This window comes from Triturus cristatus, chromosome 1_2 (assembly GCF_964204655.1).
Source record: "Triturus cristatus chromosome 1_2, aTriCri1.1, whole genome shotgun sequence".
Lineage (NCBI taxonomy): Eukaryota > Metazoa > Chordata > Amphibia > Caudata > Salamandridae > Triturus > Triturus cristatus.
The window spans coordinates 947,438,553-947,456,298 of NC_140580.1; the positions used below are offsets into that span (position 1 = coordinate 947,438,553).

The window sequence follows — 17,746 nt, forward strand, 5'->3', positions numbered from 1 at the left end:
GGTGGATGGGTGTCAATGAAGTATTTAGTGAATAATTATTGCACATATGTAGTGTGGTGTAGTGTTTTTAGTCCCCCACAAAGAGGGAGATGTGAGTACTGTCTTTGCTGCTGTATAGAACCTTGTAGATACAACTGAGGTATATAATGTTGTCTTCATTGGTTTTGCTACTACGATTGCACTGGAGGTCACGGCCTCATCATTTGCGTTTCACGATAGTCTAAGCCACTACTAAGGAGTGTGATGGAGATGTAGCTTTGCTCTTTGAATTGGGAAATCCTCTGATTTCTGATGGAAGCACTGAATCAGCACAGGACTCCTTCTGTGGAATTTCCTCCACCATATTAAGTCTGGGGTGGAGACAATACCCCATATCGATTCCTCTCCGAATTCAGCACTTTCTTCAGAAAATGGAGTGTTTTGAATGACCAACTAGATATACTTAAGACCATTGGGTTTCTTTGTTTCTCTCAATTAAGAGTTGAATGGAACTCTACGACTGACCTCAAAGGGATGCCTTGCCTTAGACAGGCTCTACACAGGAGAAGTGTGCAAGTTGCATGTGAGCAAAATGAACATTATGAGAAAAAGTAGAACTGAAACAATGTTCTTGCATTCAGGTATGCTGCATGTGTGCATCATTAAGCCTTACTTCTGCAAAATGTGCACACGTAGATTGTGAATGTACATGAACAAGTAGGTGGATGAATGGGTGGTACATGCAAAGCAGTATGGTCGCATATTAAAAATGGAGCATTGTGGGAAATTCTAAGGAGTGACCAAGGGCGGCCATGCAAATAATAAGAAACACCAAGAAAGCAACACTTCCTCTGAATGTTACTCTATTCGCTGAAAATTCTCCTGTCAGGGCTTGAATTTATCCAAGAAGCGTTAATACCCAATCATTTATTTTATGCACAGTGCATCATAGCACATATCCGTCATTTGTAAGAGTTATAAATAGCAAGTGTCACTATTATCCAGTTAATTAGTAATCAATTTGCTGACCTCATAGATGGCCTTGTTGTGTAATAAGCTCATGGCCTACAGATCACAAAAGCAAGTGTTCAGCTCATTGTGCCATCTTACCACTTTAAAAATAGGGCCAAGACAAAATCTTCCTAAAATGGCTACCCCTGCTACCTCTAAAGAGTGCCGCTCTATCGAAGATGCACAGGGGAGCTGTCATTGCTCCCCACAACCACACAGAAGGCTTTGCTAGATGTGGGCCGTAGAGCTCACATCACCGCCTGCTGCCCACTCCTTGCACTATCAGCCACTGTGACAGTGCAAGCTGCACTTCTTGTACTTGCTACTGTGTCAATTGTGGCAACCAGTAGCATCAATGAAGGACAAATTGACATTCAAGACCTCGAATCACGAAGATGATCTGCTGCTGCGTGATGTCCCCACTCAGGCCGGAGCCTAGACTGGTTCTCTGCAGGATGAGGTTTACTCCCACATGCCCTTGCAGCAATCTATTTGACTCCTTTTAGATGATCTTGCTGTGGTTTTGTAAACTGGGGGCAGGGCTGGCTTTAGGGCAGTGGGACTAGTGCAGCCGCATTGGGCGCAGACCTATGGAGTGAGGGCGATGACCTCAGGGGGGGCACTGTGTTGAGCAATATCTTATAAATGGAGAGATGAGGGGCAATTTTACCTGGTGGTAGTGAGAGAAACCAAGGAGGCGGTCATGGGGCGTGCCAAAAGTGATTGTCGCCCTGGGCGCCACCTGCGCTAAAGCCGGCTCTGAGTGGGGGTCGGCTTGGCTGTCTGATCCACAAGACCTGTGTGTTTTCCTCCATGTATGCGTAGAGCAGAGTGTCCATGCACTATAAATACTGCAGACGGTTGGGAACAATAACCATTTTTTTTTTACCAAACAAAAGTTGGCCCCTTTATTTGTGCTATGGTAGACTCCACTATATTTTACCAGCGTGCAGGAATTGTGAAGCTGTCCGGCTTCCAAGTCTTGTAGACCTGATGCTCGTGCACATCACAGGGTGGGTAGAAACACTGCTGCACACTTTCTTCTCTTCTGGTACTATTTATGATACTTTGTCATTATAATATTAAGGCATAATGAGCCACAGGGCCCAGGTTATGCTATAATCGGAACTCATTTTATACAAAGAGAATAATTAGATGTGTTTTATTCTCTTACTCTTCAAAATAATGCAATTTCCTCGCAACTGATAACCTCCGATCGGTATTTTGCTTCTTTTAGTACATTTCACAGTCCCTGTTGAGGTTACTAAGTCATCCTGTAATGCTAAGTGACCGTGTAGACAGAGGGCCTGTCATATCATTGTGTGTGCAGAGTTCTCCACCTTGACTGCGGACTCTCCGCTGTTGTAAACGTACTATTAAACCGTAGTTTGTGAATACCAAAAGAACGCAAACTTACCGTTGTGAATCAGGCTCAAAGTGTAATATGAGTTTCACTCTGCTCAGGGCACCCAGGCCTTTCAAACACTCTGACACATCAATTTTGGTTGTGTTTCTCTTCCACATTATGAGATAAAATAAAGAATGTCACTCGGTCTACCCCTGAGTGCCTGCTTTTTTTAAGTATTGATGGACTCGTTTGGACGTATTTGAATGAATTAACATTCTTTTGAACTAGTTTAGGAGTGGAGCTCCTATTCGCAGAGCGTCTCTCCCATACTTCAGGATGTTTCTGCTTATTTGGGGTTTCGTTCGGAAGGGTTAGCCCGGGGAGTGAGGTGCCTGCGACGTGGAAGGACTTGGAGTGCGACGAGGTAAGCCACAACCGTCCTAATTGGATTAGAGGACATATCAAGTGCTCTGCAGGGGCCGGTGAGTTGGGAGCAGGCCTACAATAAGCTGCTACTGGTGTGGTACCAGAGAATAAACAGTGCCAAACGTGCTGCTTGGTGATGGGCCACAATGGCTAAAGATTAGTTAGAACTGATAACTGAAGTAGGGAATCTGTGCCACTGACATGAAATCATCAGCTTCACAGCAGAGGGTGGTTGGCCTAGGGAGTATTTGCTCATTTTGTCTATGGACCGGTCTAGGTTCGGTGTGTGTATATATATTGTTTTCAGTGTTTCGACAGAGAATAACGGTTGTCAATAAAATCAATGATGATAACCCTTGCAAGTACGAATTGTTGCATGCTTCTTCATGACAAGATCACGTGCTCTCCATCATTCGGTGTAGTAAGTGTCCCAGCCTCCAACTCTGCCAGTGAAGCTTGCCTCCTCTTCCGAAGGACCAGTTCTTGTGCAAACCGTTCAGAGAAAACTCCTGGGTCCTAAACAAACAAGTGAAGTTTACTTATTAGCATATTTTCAATGCACAACATAGCATTCAGAATGATTCACATACACACTGCATTAATACGTGAACACAATACTGCAGTTGTCTGCGTGGCCTTGTGGTTTGGGTGTAGGCTGACAGCAAGGCTGCTGCGTCAGCAGGAGGAGGGTGGAGAAAACTACTAACAATGCTCCACAGCCGGTGTGACGTCCCATTCATTGAAAAAGTTCAGTTTGCCTTTAGAACTTAAGTAGAACACTGAGTCAGAAAAGCATGGTGACTGGGGGACAGGATAATAGAGGGAGATCAAGAGACACTGGACGCTTGGATGGAAACATTGCTGACTAAACAAAATGAGGACTGCCCCGTGACCCTACTGGCGAGCAAAGCGGTACAAAAGGGGGTGGTGATGGACGGAGCATCAGAACCAATCAAACACTCACACCCAGTCAACAGATCTGGGTTTGATACATCACCGTTCTTTAGCCCACTCTACCACCCCAGTTCAGACAGGGCCATATGCAAATCAGTCTGACCCTGTGCCTCATGGGAACAGTCCGGCCCGAACTGCCAAGCCATGCCTTCCCTGGACCGGAAACAAGCTTCCTAGGACCGGTTTCTGGCATTTCAGCCATCTTCAGCCAGGCTTGCTTGAATCCGGTGGCAAAGTGAGCAAGGGACTCACATCTGAGCATACCCTACCAACTTATGACGAACAAAGCGGTACAAAAGGGGGTGGTGATGGACGGAGCATCAGAACCAATCAAACACTCACACCCAGTCAACAGATCTGGGTTTGATCCATCACCGTTCTTTAGCCCACTCTGCCACCCCAGTTCAGACATGGCCATATGCAAATCAGTCTGACCCTGTGCCTCATGGGAACAGTCCAGCCCGAACTACCAAGCCATGCCTTCCCTGGACCGGAAACAAGCTTCCTAGGACCGGTGTCTGGCATTTCAGCCGTCTTCAGCCAGGCTTGCTTGAATCCAGTGGCAAAGTGAGCAAGGGACTCACGTCTGAGCATACCCTGCCAACTTATGGCGAACAAAGCGGTACAAAAGGGGGTGGTGATGGACGGAGCATCAGAACCAATCAAACACTCACACCCAGTCAACAGATCTGGGTTTTATCCATCACCGTTCTTTAGCCCACTCTGCCACCCCAGTTCAGACATGGCCATATGCAAATCAGTCTGACCCTGTGCCTCATGGGAACAGTCCAGCCCAAACTGCCAAGCCATGCCTTCCCTGGACCGGAAACAAGCTTCCTAGGACCGGTTTCTGGCATTTCAGCCGTCTTCAACCAGGCTTGCTTGAATCCAGTGGCAAAGTGAGCAAGGGACTCACGTCTGAGCATACCCTGCTAACTTATGGCGAACAAAGCGGTACAAATGGGGGTGGTGATGGACGGAGCATCAGAACCAATCAAACACTCACACCCAGTCAACAGATCTGGGTTTGATCCATCACCGTTCTTTAGCCCACTCTGCCACCCCAGTTCAGACATGGCCATATGCAAATCAGTCTGACCCTGTGCCTCATGGGAACAGTCCAGCCCGAACTGCCAAGCCATGGGAGACCACGCAGGAGAAACAGCCTGCCCCTACTGGTGAGACTGCACACGAGAAAAACCTTGACCCTACTGGTGAGGCCACGCAGGAGAAACACCCTGCCCCTAACTGTACCGGCGAGAACATGCAGGAGAAACACCCTGCCCCCAATTGAAACCACAGGCAAATATAGAGCCTTGAGCCTAGTGACACTTCGGCAATCATTCCTGGCTGAAAAGTTTAAGCTTTTGTCATGGGTGGTCAACAGAGAGACTCTGGACCATTCGATGGTCGTAAATGGAAAGAAATATGGGATTTCAGCATAAACACTTTAGCGTTGTCAATATGTCATTAAAAATTAATGGGGCCACTGGGGTGCCTGTCACAGGGTGTAGGGTTTTCAACAACCCCCCCTCCCCCCATTACCCTATGGGAGCTTATGTCATGGCTGGTGTACAGCCACCGGAGGTCAGTAGGTCCCGTGAAGGTGTCGGTCAGAGGTAACTCTGACCGACATCGTAATGTGGCCCTATATGTTGTTGCCTAAATGGCAATAAAAAGATGTTTAATAGAAAAGCTAAACCAATACTCCAGGATGTTGGAAATATTGGCCCATGTGAAGGGCCACCAGAATTGTCAATCTGAAACCTGATCATTCTTAGCACAGTTATGGATTTGCCACATTTACCACAAGTACATTTACCATGTTGAATAAATTGCAAATTGAACTTAAACAAGTTTTCTCTCCTAATGGGTCTACAAATGTTGCACACTGGGGGCAATGCAGTCCTACCAAGCATGATGTGGTCCCCTCATAGCTGTTGATTGCTACATTGAAGTGTAGGAAAGGTGAAATCAAATGGTGTTAATATTCCCAGTTGATGGGCCAAGGTAAGTACTTCTGTCTACAGCAGGAAGCAAATACTTTACGGAACCTATTTACGAGCTGGTTTGCATCGCTCTTACAACACAAACCTTAAGTCAGATTTATGAAGCCATGCAAGGCTACTTTGCATGGCCCTGAGTGACTCCATAAATCTGGAGTAATACACACAGCGCAAATCGCTTTGTTGCCTTACTCTGCCCTTGAAAGGCATTCCATGGGCGTTGCGTGTGTGTTCTCATGCAACTCTCATGGTTTTTACAGTATTCCCAGATTTACCAGAACTGGTAAACCTGGGAATGCACCAAAATGATACCCTTCCAAGCAGAGGCGTAATAGGAGGAATATCTTTATGTATCCTTGTTACTCCCTTATTGTTTGTGTGCTGCGTTTTGCTGTACACATAGATAGAGGAATATGCCTCTCAGGACTGTTTTTGTGTAGGAAGGTGAGAGGACTGAATCCAGTTCCCACCACTAATGTACACTCTAGTGTTAAAGGAAGAGTGAGGGGTACTCATAACATAAATGGTCTGCTCACTCTCAAGCATCAAAAGGCTGCCTTACATGCAGAGCTGTGTGATAGAAGACTAAAAAGGAATAACATCTAAAGGGATCATTCAATACATGTAATAAGGGACTGAGGGGGGCACTAGATATGCATACACAGTAGTAGCGAAGCTGCAGTATAATCCAAGAGGATCGCTTTGTATGAACCTATATCAACCTCTCAGTGGGAAGGGGGCAGACAAAGGTCCTGTTCAGATAGTGTATGTATATATTTGCCAACACTCCAGAAAATAATTATTCATATGGTATGTATGTATGAGCACCTTTGTCAATAGTAAAGATGCTCATGCCTTCAAAAATGTACCTCACACCGTGGGACAGAAATCCACACTTCGGGACAGATTTACAAGAAACTGACTCATCTGCAGCGATGCGTCAGTTTCCCTGCACCAGCCTGCGGAACCCTTGCGCCACCATGGTTGCGCTGTATTTACAATATGGTGCACCAGGATTGACAGATGCGTCAGAATTGTGACGCATCTGTTGGCCCAAAATTTACACATTGCTGGAGTCATGTCGCAAGCACGATGCAACTCCAGCAATTCATGGGGAGGCCTATTCTCATTGTACAGCGTCACTCCTTATGCCTGCTATAAGCCGGCGTAAGGTTTTGATGCAGTGGCAACCTAGAAGTGGCGCAGTTAAATCTTCTAGATTTACCTGCGTCACTTCTATGAGGCTTTTCTGCGTGGGAACGCCTACCCTGCATATATTAAACTTGACGCAGGTATAACGTGACGCAGGGCTTTACAATGTGACACATCTCCCTAGATTCATCACGTTGTAAATTGGACGCATTGTTTACGCCGCAATGGCGGAGCAAAAGTGTTGCAAAGGGCTTGTAAAGCTGCCCCCCAATATGCATTTAAAACACTCAGACAGTGCCAAGAAAGTAGTCCTCCGTTTTCAGGGAAAATCTAAAGCCTAATCAGTGACCGCGAAGGCAGATTGCTCTAAGGAGAACACACCGTAATGCAGGGCTGACTATGACCGAAGACCGGTCTAGGATGCTACAATTTACAGCAACAAAAAATTTAAATGAGGATTCCCGTCGGACCCATATACCTTCGAGCCATCTGTGTGGTCCCATGAATGGCGTGCCCGGTGAGACTGAAATAATGAAGTCGGGTGCGTCTTTATGAAGCAGCCATCCTGATTGCCGAAGTGGAGCAGGTGCTCCTAGTGTCATTGGAAGTGTAGTATTAAAAATTGTACTGGATGCCGAAAACAACATCGCGGTTATAGCACACGGGCTCATGGTAATCAAAGTCCAAGTCTTCAATGGGGAGTTTCTGGAGTCAAAGGACCAACTAGTTTGAGGAGCCCACACTTTATGAAGGGGGAAATATACAGTTAGTGAAACATCAGATGGATTACAGAAAGTCCCTGAAATATGTTTCGTTAAAATGTACTGACCCCTGTGTAAACTGATAATGAGACAGAATATTGAGGCAAAAAATACGAACTACATTAATATTGAGTGAGAAATACCGAGTGCAAGAATATCGTTGTCAAGAATATCGATTTGATGGTAAGTAATACCGATTTAAAAAATATGGAATTCATTAATATCATTAGTAAAATATAGTTGTTTAAAATATTGTTTTTTTTAGTATACATTTTATATGTATCTGACATAATTTTTTTGTTTAATTATTGTTTATGTTTCTTACTATATTAGTTACATTTTATGAAATGTAATTTAATAAAATTTTGCGTTTTTTAGTTCTGTAGCGGGTTGTGGGTTTATAGGGGTAAAGGATGGGAAGTAATTTAATTATAATAAATCAATGACTTTTCAATTAATTAATTTATTTAATTGATATTTAATTTTGTTAATTGTGTTAATTTTTTTAAGTGAATATTTTTTGTGGGTTATGATGTTTATGGTGGTAAAGGGTGGGAAGTGATTTATTTTTAATTAATTATTAATTTATTAATAATAATGAATTGATAATGAATTATGTTAATTGTGTAATTAATTGTTTCTGATGTCCGTTGTGGGGTTATAGTAGTAAAGGGTGGGAAGTAATGTATTTTTTTAATTAATTAATAATTAGTTGTTAATTAATAATAATTAATTGATAATTAATTATGTTAATTGTGTAATTTATTGTTTCTGGTGTGGGTTGTGGGGTGCTAGTACTAAAGGGTGGGAAGTAATGTATTTTCAATTAATTAATAACAATAACTAATTATGTTAATTGTGTAATTTGTTTTTTTTTAGGTGTTGGTTGTAGGGTTATAGGGGTAAAGGGTGGGAAGTAATTTATTTTCAATGTATTCACAATTAGTTAATTAATATTAATTAATTGATGATTAATTATGTTAATTGTGTAATTAATTTCTTTAGGGATAGTGGGGTTTATAGGGATAAAGAGTGGGAAGCTATTTATTTAGCAATAATTATTTGTTAATTAATATTAATTAATTAATTGATAATTAATTTTGTTAATTGTTTAATAAAATGTTTTTTAGGTTTGTGTTGTGGTGTTTATAGGGGTAAATGGTGGGGAGTAAACTGTTTTATTTTATTTGGTAGTTACTTGTGAAATACTAATAATTATTTAATTGTAAATGAATTAATTTAATTGTGTTATTTTTTAAATTTTTATTTTAGGGTGGGGTTGTGGAGCTTATTAAGGTAAAGGGTGGCAAGTTAATTAATTTTAATGGATTTAGATTTTCATAAATAATATGTGCTGAATTGATAATTATGTTAATTGTTCAACTGCATTATTTGAAATTTAGATGTGGGTTGTGGGTTTTGTAGGGGAATGGGGAGGGAAGTAAATTAATTTTACATTTTAATTATTAAATATATTTCTATTTTGTATTCAACATATTTTTTAACTTATTTACTGTTTTAAAATGATTTGATTTTGTTTAAAATATTTTACTTGTTTTTAATGTTTCACAGACTGAAGTGAGAGTAGTACATTTTACTTCTCCACAATCTAACACTTTTTCTACAGTTGCACTGACTGGAGTGGGAATAGTAAATTTTACCCCACCGCAATCCAACACTTTCCCTACTGTTGCACTGACTGGAGTGGGAATATAAAAATGTTCCCCTCCGTGATCCAACAATTTCCGAACAGTTGCACTGACTGGAGTGAGAATATTACATTTCTCCCCTCCCCAATCCAACACTTTCCCTACTGTTGCGCTGACTGGAGCGAGAATAGTAAATTTTACACCTCAAAAATCCATACACTTTCCCTACAGTTGCACTGACTGGAGTGGGAGTAGTACATTTTACCCCTCTGCAATCCAATACTTTCCCTATTGTTGCACTGACTGGAGTGGGATTATAACATTTTTCCGCTCGGCAATCCAACTGTTTCCCTACAGTTGCAGTAACTGGAGTGGGAATATTAAATTTGTAACCTCTGTAATTCACAAACTTTCCCTACAGTTGCACTGACTGGAGCAGGAATATTAATTTATTTTGGTTAATTATACATCTTATTGTTGTGTTCAGTGTAGTGAGAATAGTGGGAGTAATTATTTGTATATTTATTTAGTATAAAAAATGTTTTCTTTTTAATGTGGTGGGAAATGTACATGTATTTATTTTAGTTTGCAATAATTTATTATATGTTGTAATTTATATAATTGTGTTTGATTTATTATAATAACAATTTGCAATCTTTTTTTTGTAACTTATTTTGTCTTAAATTGTAAAATGTGTGTGTTGTTTAATTTTTATTTCAAATTAAATTGATTTTCTTTTTTTAAATATTTTATGTTTTTAGCATATTTAAATATGTCTACATATATTTTTGATAATATTATTCTATTTAAGATTTTTTATATTATATTATTAATTAAAATATTAGTTTATTTATGTTTGTTATACATGTATAATTATATATATATATATATATATATATATATATATATATATATATATATATATATATATATATATATATATATATATATATATATATATATATATATATATATATATATATATATATATATATATATATATATATATATATATATATATATATATATATATATAACTTTGACTATGCAGGGACCCGGGATGACTTTTACAAGTATGTTCCCAAATTAAAATTGCGCACGTTTCACTTGTTACATAGACCCGACCATATCACACCGCCAGTGTTACCTAATTTAAGCTCTCCAGCTTTAACAGCAGGTGATGCGGACTTGCTTAATGATCTACTTCAAATGCAGGCTGAGAATACACAGTCAATGAGTAATTCTGTTTTGGGACAGAGAATCATAACAGCATCCACCCCGTTCAAACCGAAATCTACTTTTTGCTCCTTGATGATAAAGGGCAACATTGACATGTTCCATGACAAGGTCGCCCATGATCTCAGACTGTTACATATCAAGGAGACTAATACCAATAAGAGATACCAATATCATGACTTCATATACCATCAATTGGTCAAAAAATTGCAAATGAATGTTAATGTGATCATCCGCCAATCAGATAAAGGTGGGAATGTGGTGCTATGGCCGAGGGAAATGTACATGGAGGAGGCCCTCGGACAACTCAATTATAGAGAGTGCTATAAAAGAACAACTATGGCGGAGGTCAAATTGTCATGGAACTTGCTTTATACCAATTTGATGGCATGGAGAAGTATGGGACTAATCACAATGGATGAATATAGATTTTGAAAATTGAACATCCTTTGATGCCTATAATCTATTTCATCCCCAAGATCCACAAAGATATTGTGAAACCACCTGGGCGTCCCATTATTTCTGCGTGTAATAATATCATGGAGAACATGAGCAAGTATGTGGACTTTTTTCTGCAAGAACATGTAAAAAAACTCCCGTGGTTTATATTAGATACTGGTGACTTATTGCAGAAATTGCAAGGAGTTCATTGGCAAACTGGTTATCTCCTAATTTCTTTGGATGTATCATCCCTGTATACCAGTATTCATCACAGAGATGGGCTGAGAGCAATAGAGTATTATCAAAACATGCGATCTATACATTTTTGTGAACATAACAAAATGTTATTATCTATGATCAAATCATGCTTGGAAAATAATTTCTTTTTGTTCTCTAACCAAGTATTCCAACAGGTTAGGGGTGTGGCTATGGGGGCCTGTTTTTCACCAAGTTACGCCTGCCTACATATGGGGTACTGGGAGGAACAGGTCCTCATACCTACCTTTTCAGACATTATGTCCAACAAAGTGGTGAAATGGTTCAGGTATATAGATGACCTTCTCATCATTTGGAACGGAACCATGAGTGATGCTTTGCAGTTCATTGTGAACCTTAACAAAAACGATTTGAATTTAAAGTTTACAAGCCAGATCAGTAATAGTGCAATATGTTTTCTTGATGTGGAAATCTACATACAGCACAATGAATTACAAACTAAATTGTATTGAAAACCAACAGCCGGTAATGCTTTATTGCATGCCTCGAGTCATCATCCAGCACACTTGATCAGAAGCATACCGTACGGGGAAATGCTCCGCATTAGAAGAATCTTTAGCACTGATCAGGACTGTATCGAGGCTCAGATTGATTGCAGGGAAAGATTTCTGAGAAGAGGTTATCTCCCGGAGATGTTAGATAAGGCAATTTGGAAAGCCAACAATTCCGACAGTTGGTTGGCAACACCGTATAAAAATGATACAAAAGAGAAAGAGCAAACAGAGCAAAATGAAACCCGTTTAATTCCAACCTATAACAATCAGCATCAGAGTATTCGTAAAATTGTGAACAAGAAGTGGGCACTGATCGCTAGGGATCCTGTATTGGGTAAACATTTGTCCCATTCCCCTAGTATTACCTACAGGAAGGCTAAATCTATGAGTAACCTCTCAGTCTCTAGCAGCCCAGAGGTTAGAATCAACAGCTCATGGCTGAATAGTAGTAAGGGTTTCCTCAGATGTTCAGTGTGTAAAGCTTGTAGATATGGGCTGAGTAAAACTGAATATTTGACTCCCCTTAGTAGTACACCTACTCGCATACCAAACAAACTGACCTGCAAAACTGAATACACGATGTATGTGCTGGAGTGTCCTTGTGGCCTGCGGTATGTAGGGAGCACCAAGCTTCAGGTCCACAAGAGAATACTCCAGCACATACGTGCCATTACCAACGGCGACACCACATATCCTATGGCCAGACATTTTGAGGAAAAGCATGCCAAAGTATTTTGTGATTGACTCAGTCCCACCTCAGAGAAGGGGTGGGGATCGTGATGCGCAATTGCGTAAACTTGAGACAAGGCACATTATCTTATTAAATTGCAAAGCCCCAAATGGACTTAATGCTAGTGAAGATTTTTACACCCATCTTCACTAGGCGATTCAGAATCACAAGCATACTTTGACTGCCTCATGTCTCCTTTTAATGTTTTCAGCAATATTTATGTAATGAAAGTCGGACTGATTTTCACACCGGGTTTGCACTTTATTATTTTTCGCTTTCTGCCTACATTTGCACATACAAATCCTGATTTATTCTGGGGTTGAACATTAGAAGGCCCACATGGGCTTAAGTGTCTTCCCCTTAAATTAACATGGAAAGGTCAGAAGACATCCTGTGAAATGCACATATTCAAGATATGGCTAAGAGATGTTCTTATAGAATAATTGTATTTACATTTTTTCACTTAGAACTCTCCACCAAGGTGCTAGTATGACCAATATTAATTTATGCCATAATATCAGTCATCTTTAAAAAATAACAGGTTTACATCAGTACTGTATTCAAACACAGCTATTTATCTATTTATGCATTTATTTATTTATTTATATATTTATGTATTTATATATTTAAATATTGATGTGGTTTTAGATTTTTAGATATTTATTCCAATTAATCTATTTACTGTTTGTCTAGTGTGATTATTTAACATAAGACATTGATAGGTGGCTGTCTCTAACTACTGTATTTTACACATATTCGTAGTCAGGATTTGAACTTCCAATGGCATTTGTTCAAGATGTTTTCCATGTTTACTGATTCCTAGGCAGGACGTCATGCACTTTGCACTTTAAATAACAATGTACTTCCTCTTCCGTGTCATGTGAACAAGACCCCATGTGGGCTGAAACGCGTCATGGTGGTGATGGTGTCGGGCATCAAATAAATCACTTTGCACCATTCAACGGGTTCGCTTCGTCTATTTGTCAGAGCGAGATTGTATCCGCTGGACGGCTTTACTTCATATATATTTATATATGTGTGTTTACATTCTTGAAAGGAAGTGTATTTGCTGTAATTGATAAAATATACATTTAATTATATTTATTTATAAATTAAAGTTAGTATTTAATTTATGTTTATATTAATATTTTAAATAATATATTTTTTTAATCGATATTTAGTACAACTATATTATTGTAAACTATATATTTTTTACGATATTTTTGTAATTACCTTTTTAAGTATAGGCAGTTGATATTTTTGTTTTCTATATTTCACTCGATATTCTTTACAGCTATATTTTTGTGGTCGATATTCTGGCAGTGAACCACCGCATTGCAAACAAATAAACCAAAAAAAAACAAAATACAAAGGTGTGAACGTCAGTCTAGGCTGTATTATATACAAGCCCATGAAGGTAGCCAAGTCTTTATATCAGTGTGCTAGACCAATGGTCATTCTAAGGCAGTCCATGTAATGTCGTCGTTCAGTCCCTGTGAGTGGCATTTGAGTCTGAAACTCCAATGTTATTCCCTCTGGAACAGCAGTGTCTCTAGATTACCCATACGGCTAGTGTAGTAGGGTTGAACTATAATCACTCATTTGATGTCTTCATCAGTGTGTCCAGACATTAGGGAGTGTCTGTTCAATTTTGTGTTAGATTTTTTGCATCTAACGGAGTTGCACTGTTCAACCACTCATGCCCACATATTCAAGTTTTCTAGGACAGGTGATGAGGTACCCCACTAGTGTTACAATTAATGTGCTTGTGCAGCTCCCACTGGTTCCTTAATCCCAGGCCTATCTGGCTCAGAGCTTGTGTCAGATGACAGACGGAACAGGAACCATACGAGAAATGTCCTTTAACTGGAGGTAAGGACCATACCGTGTCTTGACTTTCTCTCTCGGATGTAAGTAGTGGTCTTGTGTGAACAACTATATCTCTGATATTCTTGCTCCATTTCAAGGTAAACAACAGTTTCTCAAGTTTACCTTCACCTGTATTGAGAAGGTGCCAGTTTTTAATAATGCCCTTTTTTACAGAGGCAGTCAGATGACTGAATGCGCTAACGCATACTAGTTTATCTGAAGTACAATTGGGAAATGTTTCCAGAAGAGCCTCTCTATGGTTGTTTCTAGATCTTTAGCAGCTGTTTGGATGAGGTCCTGTGGATACTGTCACTCAATTCCGCTGCAACTTTTTGAGAACTTCTCAAGTTCTGTACAGTTCCTTCTAATTTTGAGGAACTGTCCCATTGGAAGGTTGTTATGAAGTGCATGTGGTTGGAAGCTGTTATAAGATAGTAAAAAATTTCTAGCCGTAGGTTTCTTATACAGTTCTGAAAATATGCTGCCATCCTTGGGATATAGTAGCAGGTCTAAAAAGGGAAGTGAAACCTAGCTGTAGTCACAGGTGAATTTGAGATTGTTCTTACTAGTGCTGACCCACTCGGAAAAGGTATTCAGCGTTGTAAGTTCACCCTCTCAGATGATCATGATGCCATTTATATATCTGTTACATAATTTGAGGTTCGTCTGGAAGGGATTGCCAGCTGGATAGAAGCAGGTGATCTCAAAACAATGCATATAAAGATTTGCCATGCTTGGAGCAAATGTACTGCCCATCGAAGTCCTAATAACTTGCCAGTTGAATTTGGTCTTGGAAACAGAAAAGATTCTCCTTCATGGGTGTGGATGCACAATCCATGACAAAGGATGTAGGGGTCAGATCATCTTGTTTCATCTGTTGCAACATCCATCAACTGTCTGTCTGTAGAGTGTCCTCTTGTGTGAATTTTGCATAGAGTGATTCAGCTTCATAGGACACGAAATAGTGTATATGATGATCAAACTGAACATCAGTAAGGAAAGAAAGTACATGTTTGATATCCTGTAGGTAAGAAGGCATATCAGCTACCAATGGTCTGAGAAATCAATCAACAAATTGAGAAAGAGGCTAAAGGAGTGATACAATTCCTGAGACAATAGGTCTTCCTGGGGGCGATCTTTTTGGTTTATGAATCTTAGGTAAGATATAGAAATAGTGCATCCTCAATGGGTGTTAATTAAAAATTCAGACTCACCTTTTGTAATCCATACAGTATCCCTTCCTCTTTCTACCAGAGCACTTATGGTTCTCTGTTATCTAGGTGTAGGGTCCCTCTACAAGATCCTGTAATATTTCATATCTCTCAATTGTCTAAGGCATTCTTCCTGGTAATTGTTGGAATCTAAGATCACCGTTGTGCCACCCTTATCTCCTGATTGCATGACAATTTCCTTGTCGGACCCCAAGAATTTCAGACAATCCATATCTTTCTTGGAAAAGTTAAAGAAAGGGTGCTTTGCTTGGACTTTCAGTGATTCAATATCCATAAAGACCGCTTTTTCAAAAATGGATACTTCTGAGGGGACCAAATGTGGGGATGGATTGAAGGAGGACTTGTTCCTCAACCCTGTATTTGGATTGGTGTCCAAGATGATGTTGTCTGCTATGCCAAAGAAGAAAGACAGACGTATTTTCTGAAAGAATTAAGACAGCTCTTTGTGTATTGTAAACCCATATCCAAGATGGGTAGGGACAAAGCCCAAACCTTTGTTTAGGACATTTTCCTCATGTGTGGTTAAAGTCCGCTTACTCAGGTTCACAATGAGGCCGTTGTGCTGCTTGTGGAGGGTGTTAGTTCCTTGGTCATACTCCATGTCAGTCGCTGTTCTATCGAGGGTTCCCAATGCACATGGCTCCTCTGTGCATCCATTTGGTTTCGGGGTGCATCTCTGTTTCTTCTTCTCCCTCTTCTCCCACAGCCCTGCCCAAAAAAGCCAGAAATCCAAGGTTGCCAAAGGTTGTGGGTTGGAAGGTTGGTGTTGGGAAACACCATGGTTGGGGGAGCCACCAAGGCATCTGTGCAGGGGACCTGAAAAAAAGCTTTGGCCCCTGGATTGTCTCATCCTATTCCTACAGGACTTGTCAGAATCACAGCAATGTGAAGAAATTGAAGAAGAATATTGGCTGTTTCTCACATTAGAAGATATATCCGTACACTGTGGACGACTACCAGTCCCAACCTCAGAAGAAGAGTAATAGAAGAGGCGTAAGAAGTTGGTGACAAGGGACCAATGAATTGACCTCCTACTCAGATGATTGGAGTAACACTGAAGATTCAGATTCCAGCAATTCTGACAAAAGTCTTGCTTAGCCCTTGTTCATCGTACCAGCTAACCTCACCACACATCCGCTCTCATAAAGTGATAGGGTCTAACATCAATCAGGCCTATTAATTGTAGCCACCTCTTTTGGGGTCTCTTCCCCACCACTACCACTCCAGGCCATGGGTTAGCTGGGCTGCTATGTTCTTGATGGCACCATATTTAGCCAGCAAGTTGCTTAGTCCAGGAGAGGGAGGAGCCTGTGCTAAGTCCAAATACAGTCAGGGCCCAGCGTCCTTCATCTTTCAACTGTCACCAACCAATCCATCCACCAGCCATATTGTAATGCTCACTTGCACGTTGCTACAATTCTGTCTTCTCCCTCAATACTGCAGAGGATGTCTGCCACTCATAGATGCAACCGTGCACCTCACCATTGGTTCCTATTCTCACCACCAAACATCTGTGGCCCTGGCACCACCTCTCTACAGACTGGCAGAAAGAAAACCACCTGACACCTGAATCCTAAGGGGAGAGCATCCACCTTGTTCGCCTTCAGGCTCCGTCTGTAAAAAGGTGCTTTTCAAATGTTCTTAGCCCAATCAGAAATATAGTTCAAAACTGGATAGACTTTAAATGCACCTTTATAGGGGCTTTAGAGATTCATCCTCAAGGCAGTTTCTAGAAAATGTGTGGCAAATGACGAATTTACAAACACATTTAATCAAAAGCTTTAATAAAAACTAAACAAGTGTTAAACATCAGTCCTAAAACCCTGGGCACGCATGCATAAAGATATGGCATGCTGAGAAAGTGGGCAGAGGCAGAAGCAGGCCTTGGTCCTACTATCTCTGAGGAATGCAACAAAGTGATAAGTGGAATGCTCTGAAAGGGAACACAAACAACCCCAGAACAGTTTTGGCTTTGCTGGTCCTCATCAGTAGGATGCAGCTTAAGTCCAATGTCACAGTGGACATGGGACCCAGGTCTGGATGCACTGGTAGCACTTAAGAGAATCACACAAAGGAATACAAAAAAGTGACAGTTGAGAACTAATCTTTGCTACTGGTTTTTACTCATGGAGGCATTTAAGTCCTTGTTTTTTTGCCCAACATGTCACCTCAGACAGTTACA

The 17,746-nt window shown here is 40.5% G+C and overlaps 1 protein-coding gene across 1 annotated transcript in view; it reads right to left on the reverse strand.

Annotated features, from left to right (window-relative positions):
- Positions 1 to 982: 982 nt before the first annotated feature.
- The window catches only part of LOC146868417 (uncharacterized), a 65,519-nt gene continuing 48,755 nt past the window's right edge, over positions 983 to 17,746 (reverse strand). The window contains exon 3 of the mRNA XM_085615439.1: positions 983 to 3,280. Within this exon, the coding sequence (XP_085471565.1) occupies positions 3,261 to 3,280 (20 nt within the window). The 3' untranslated portion in view covers positions 983 to 3,260. The remainder of the gene's footprint in view (positions 3,281 to 17,746) is intronic.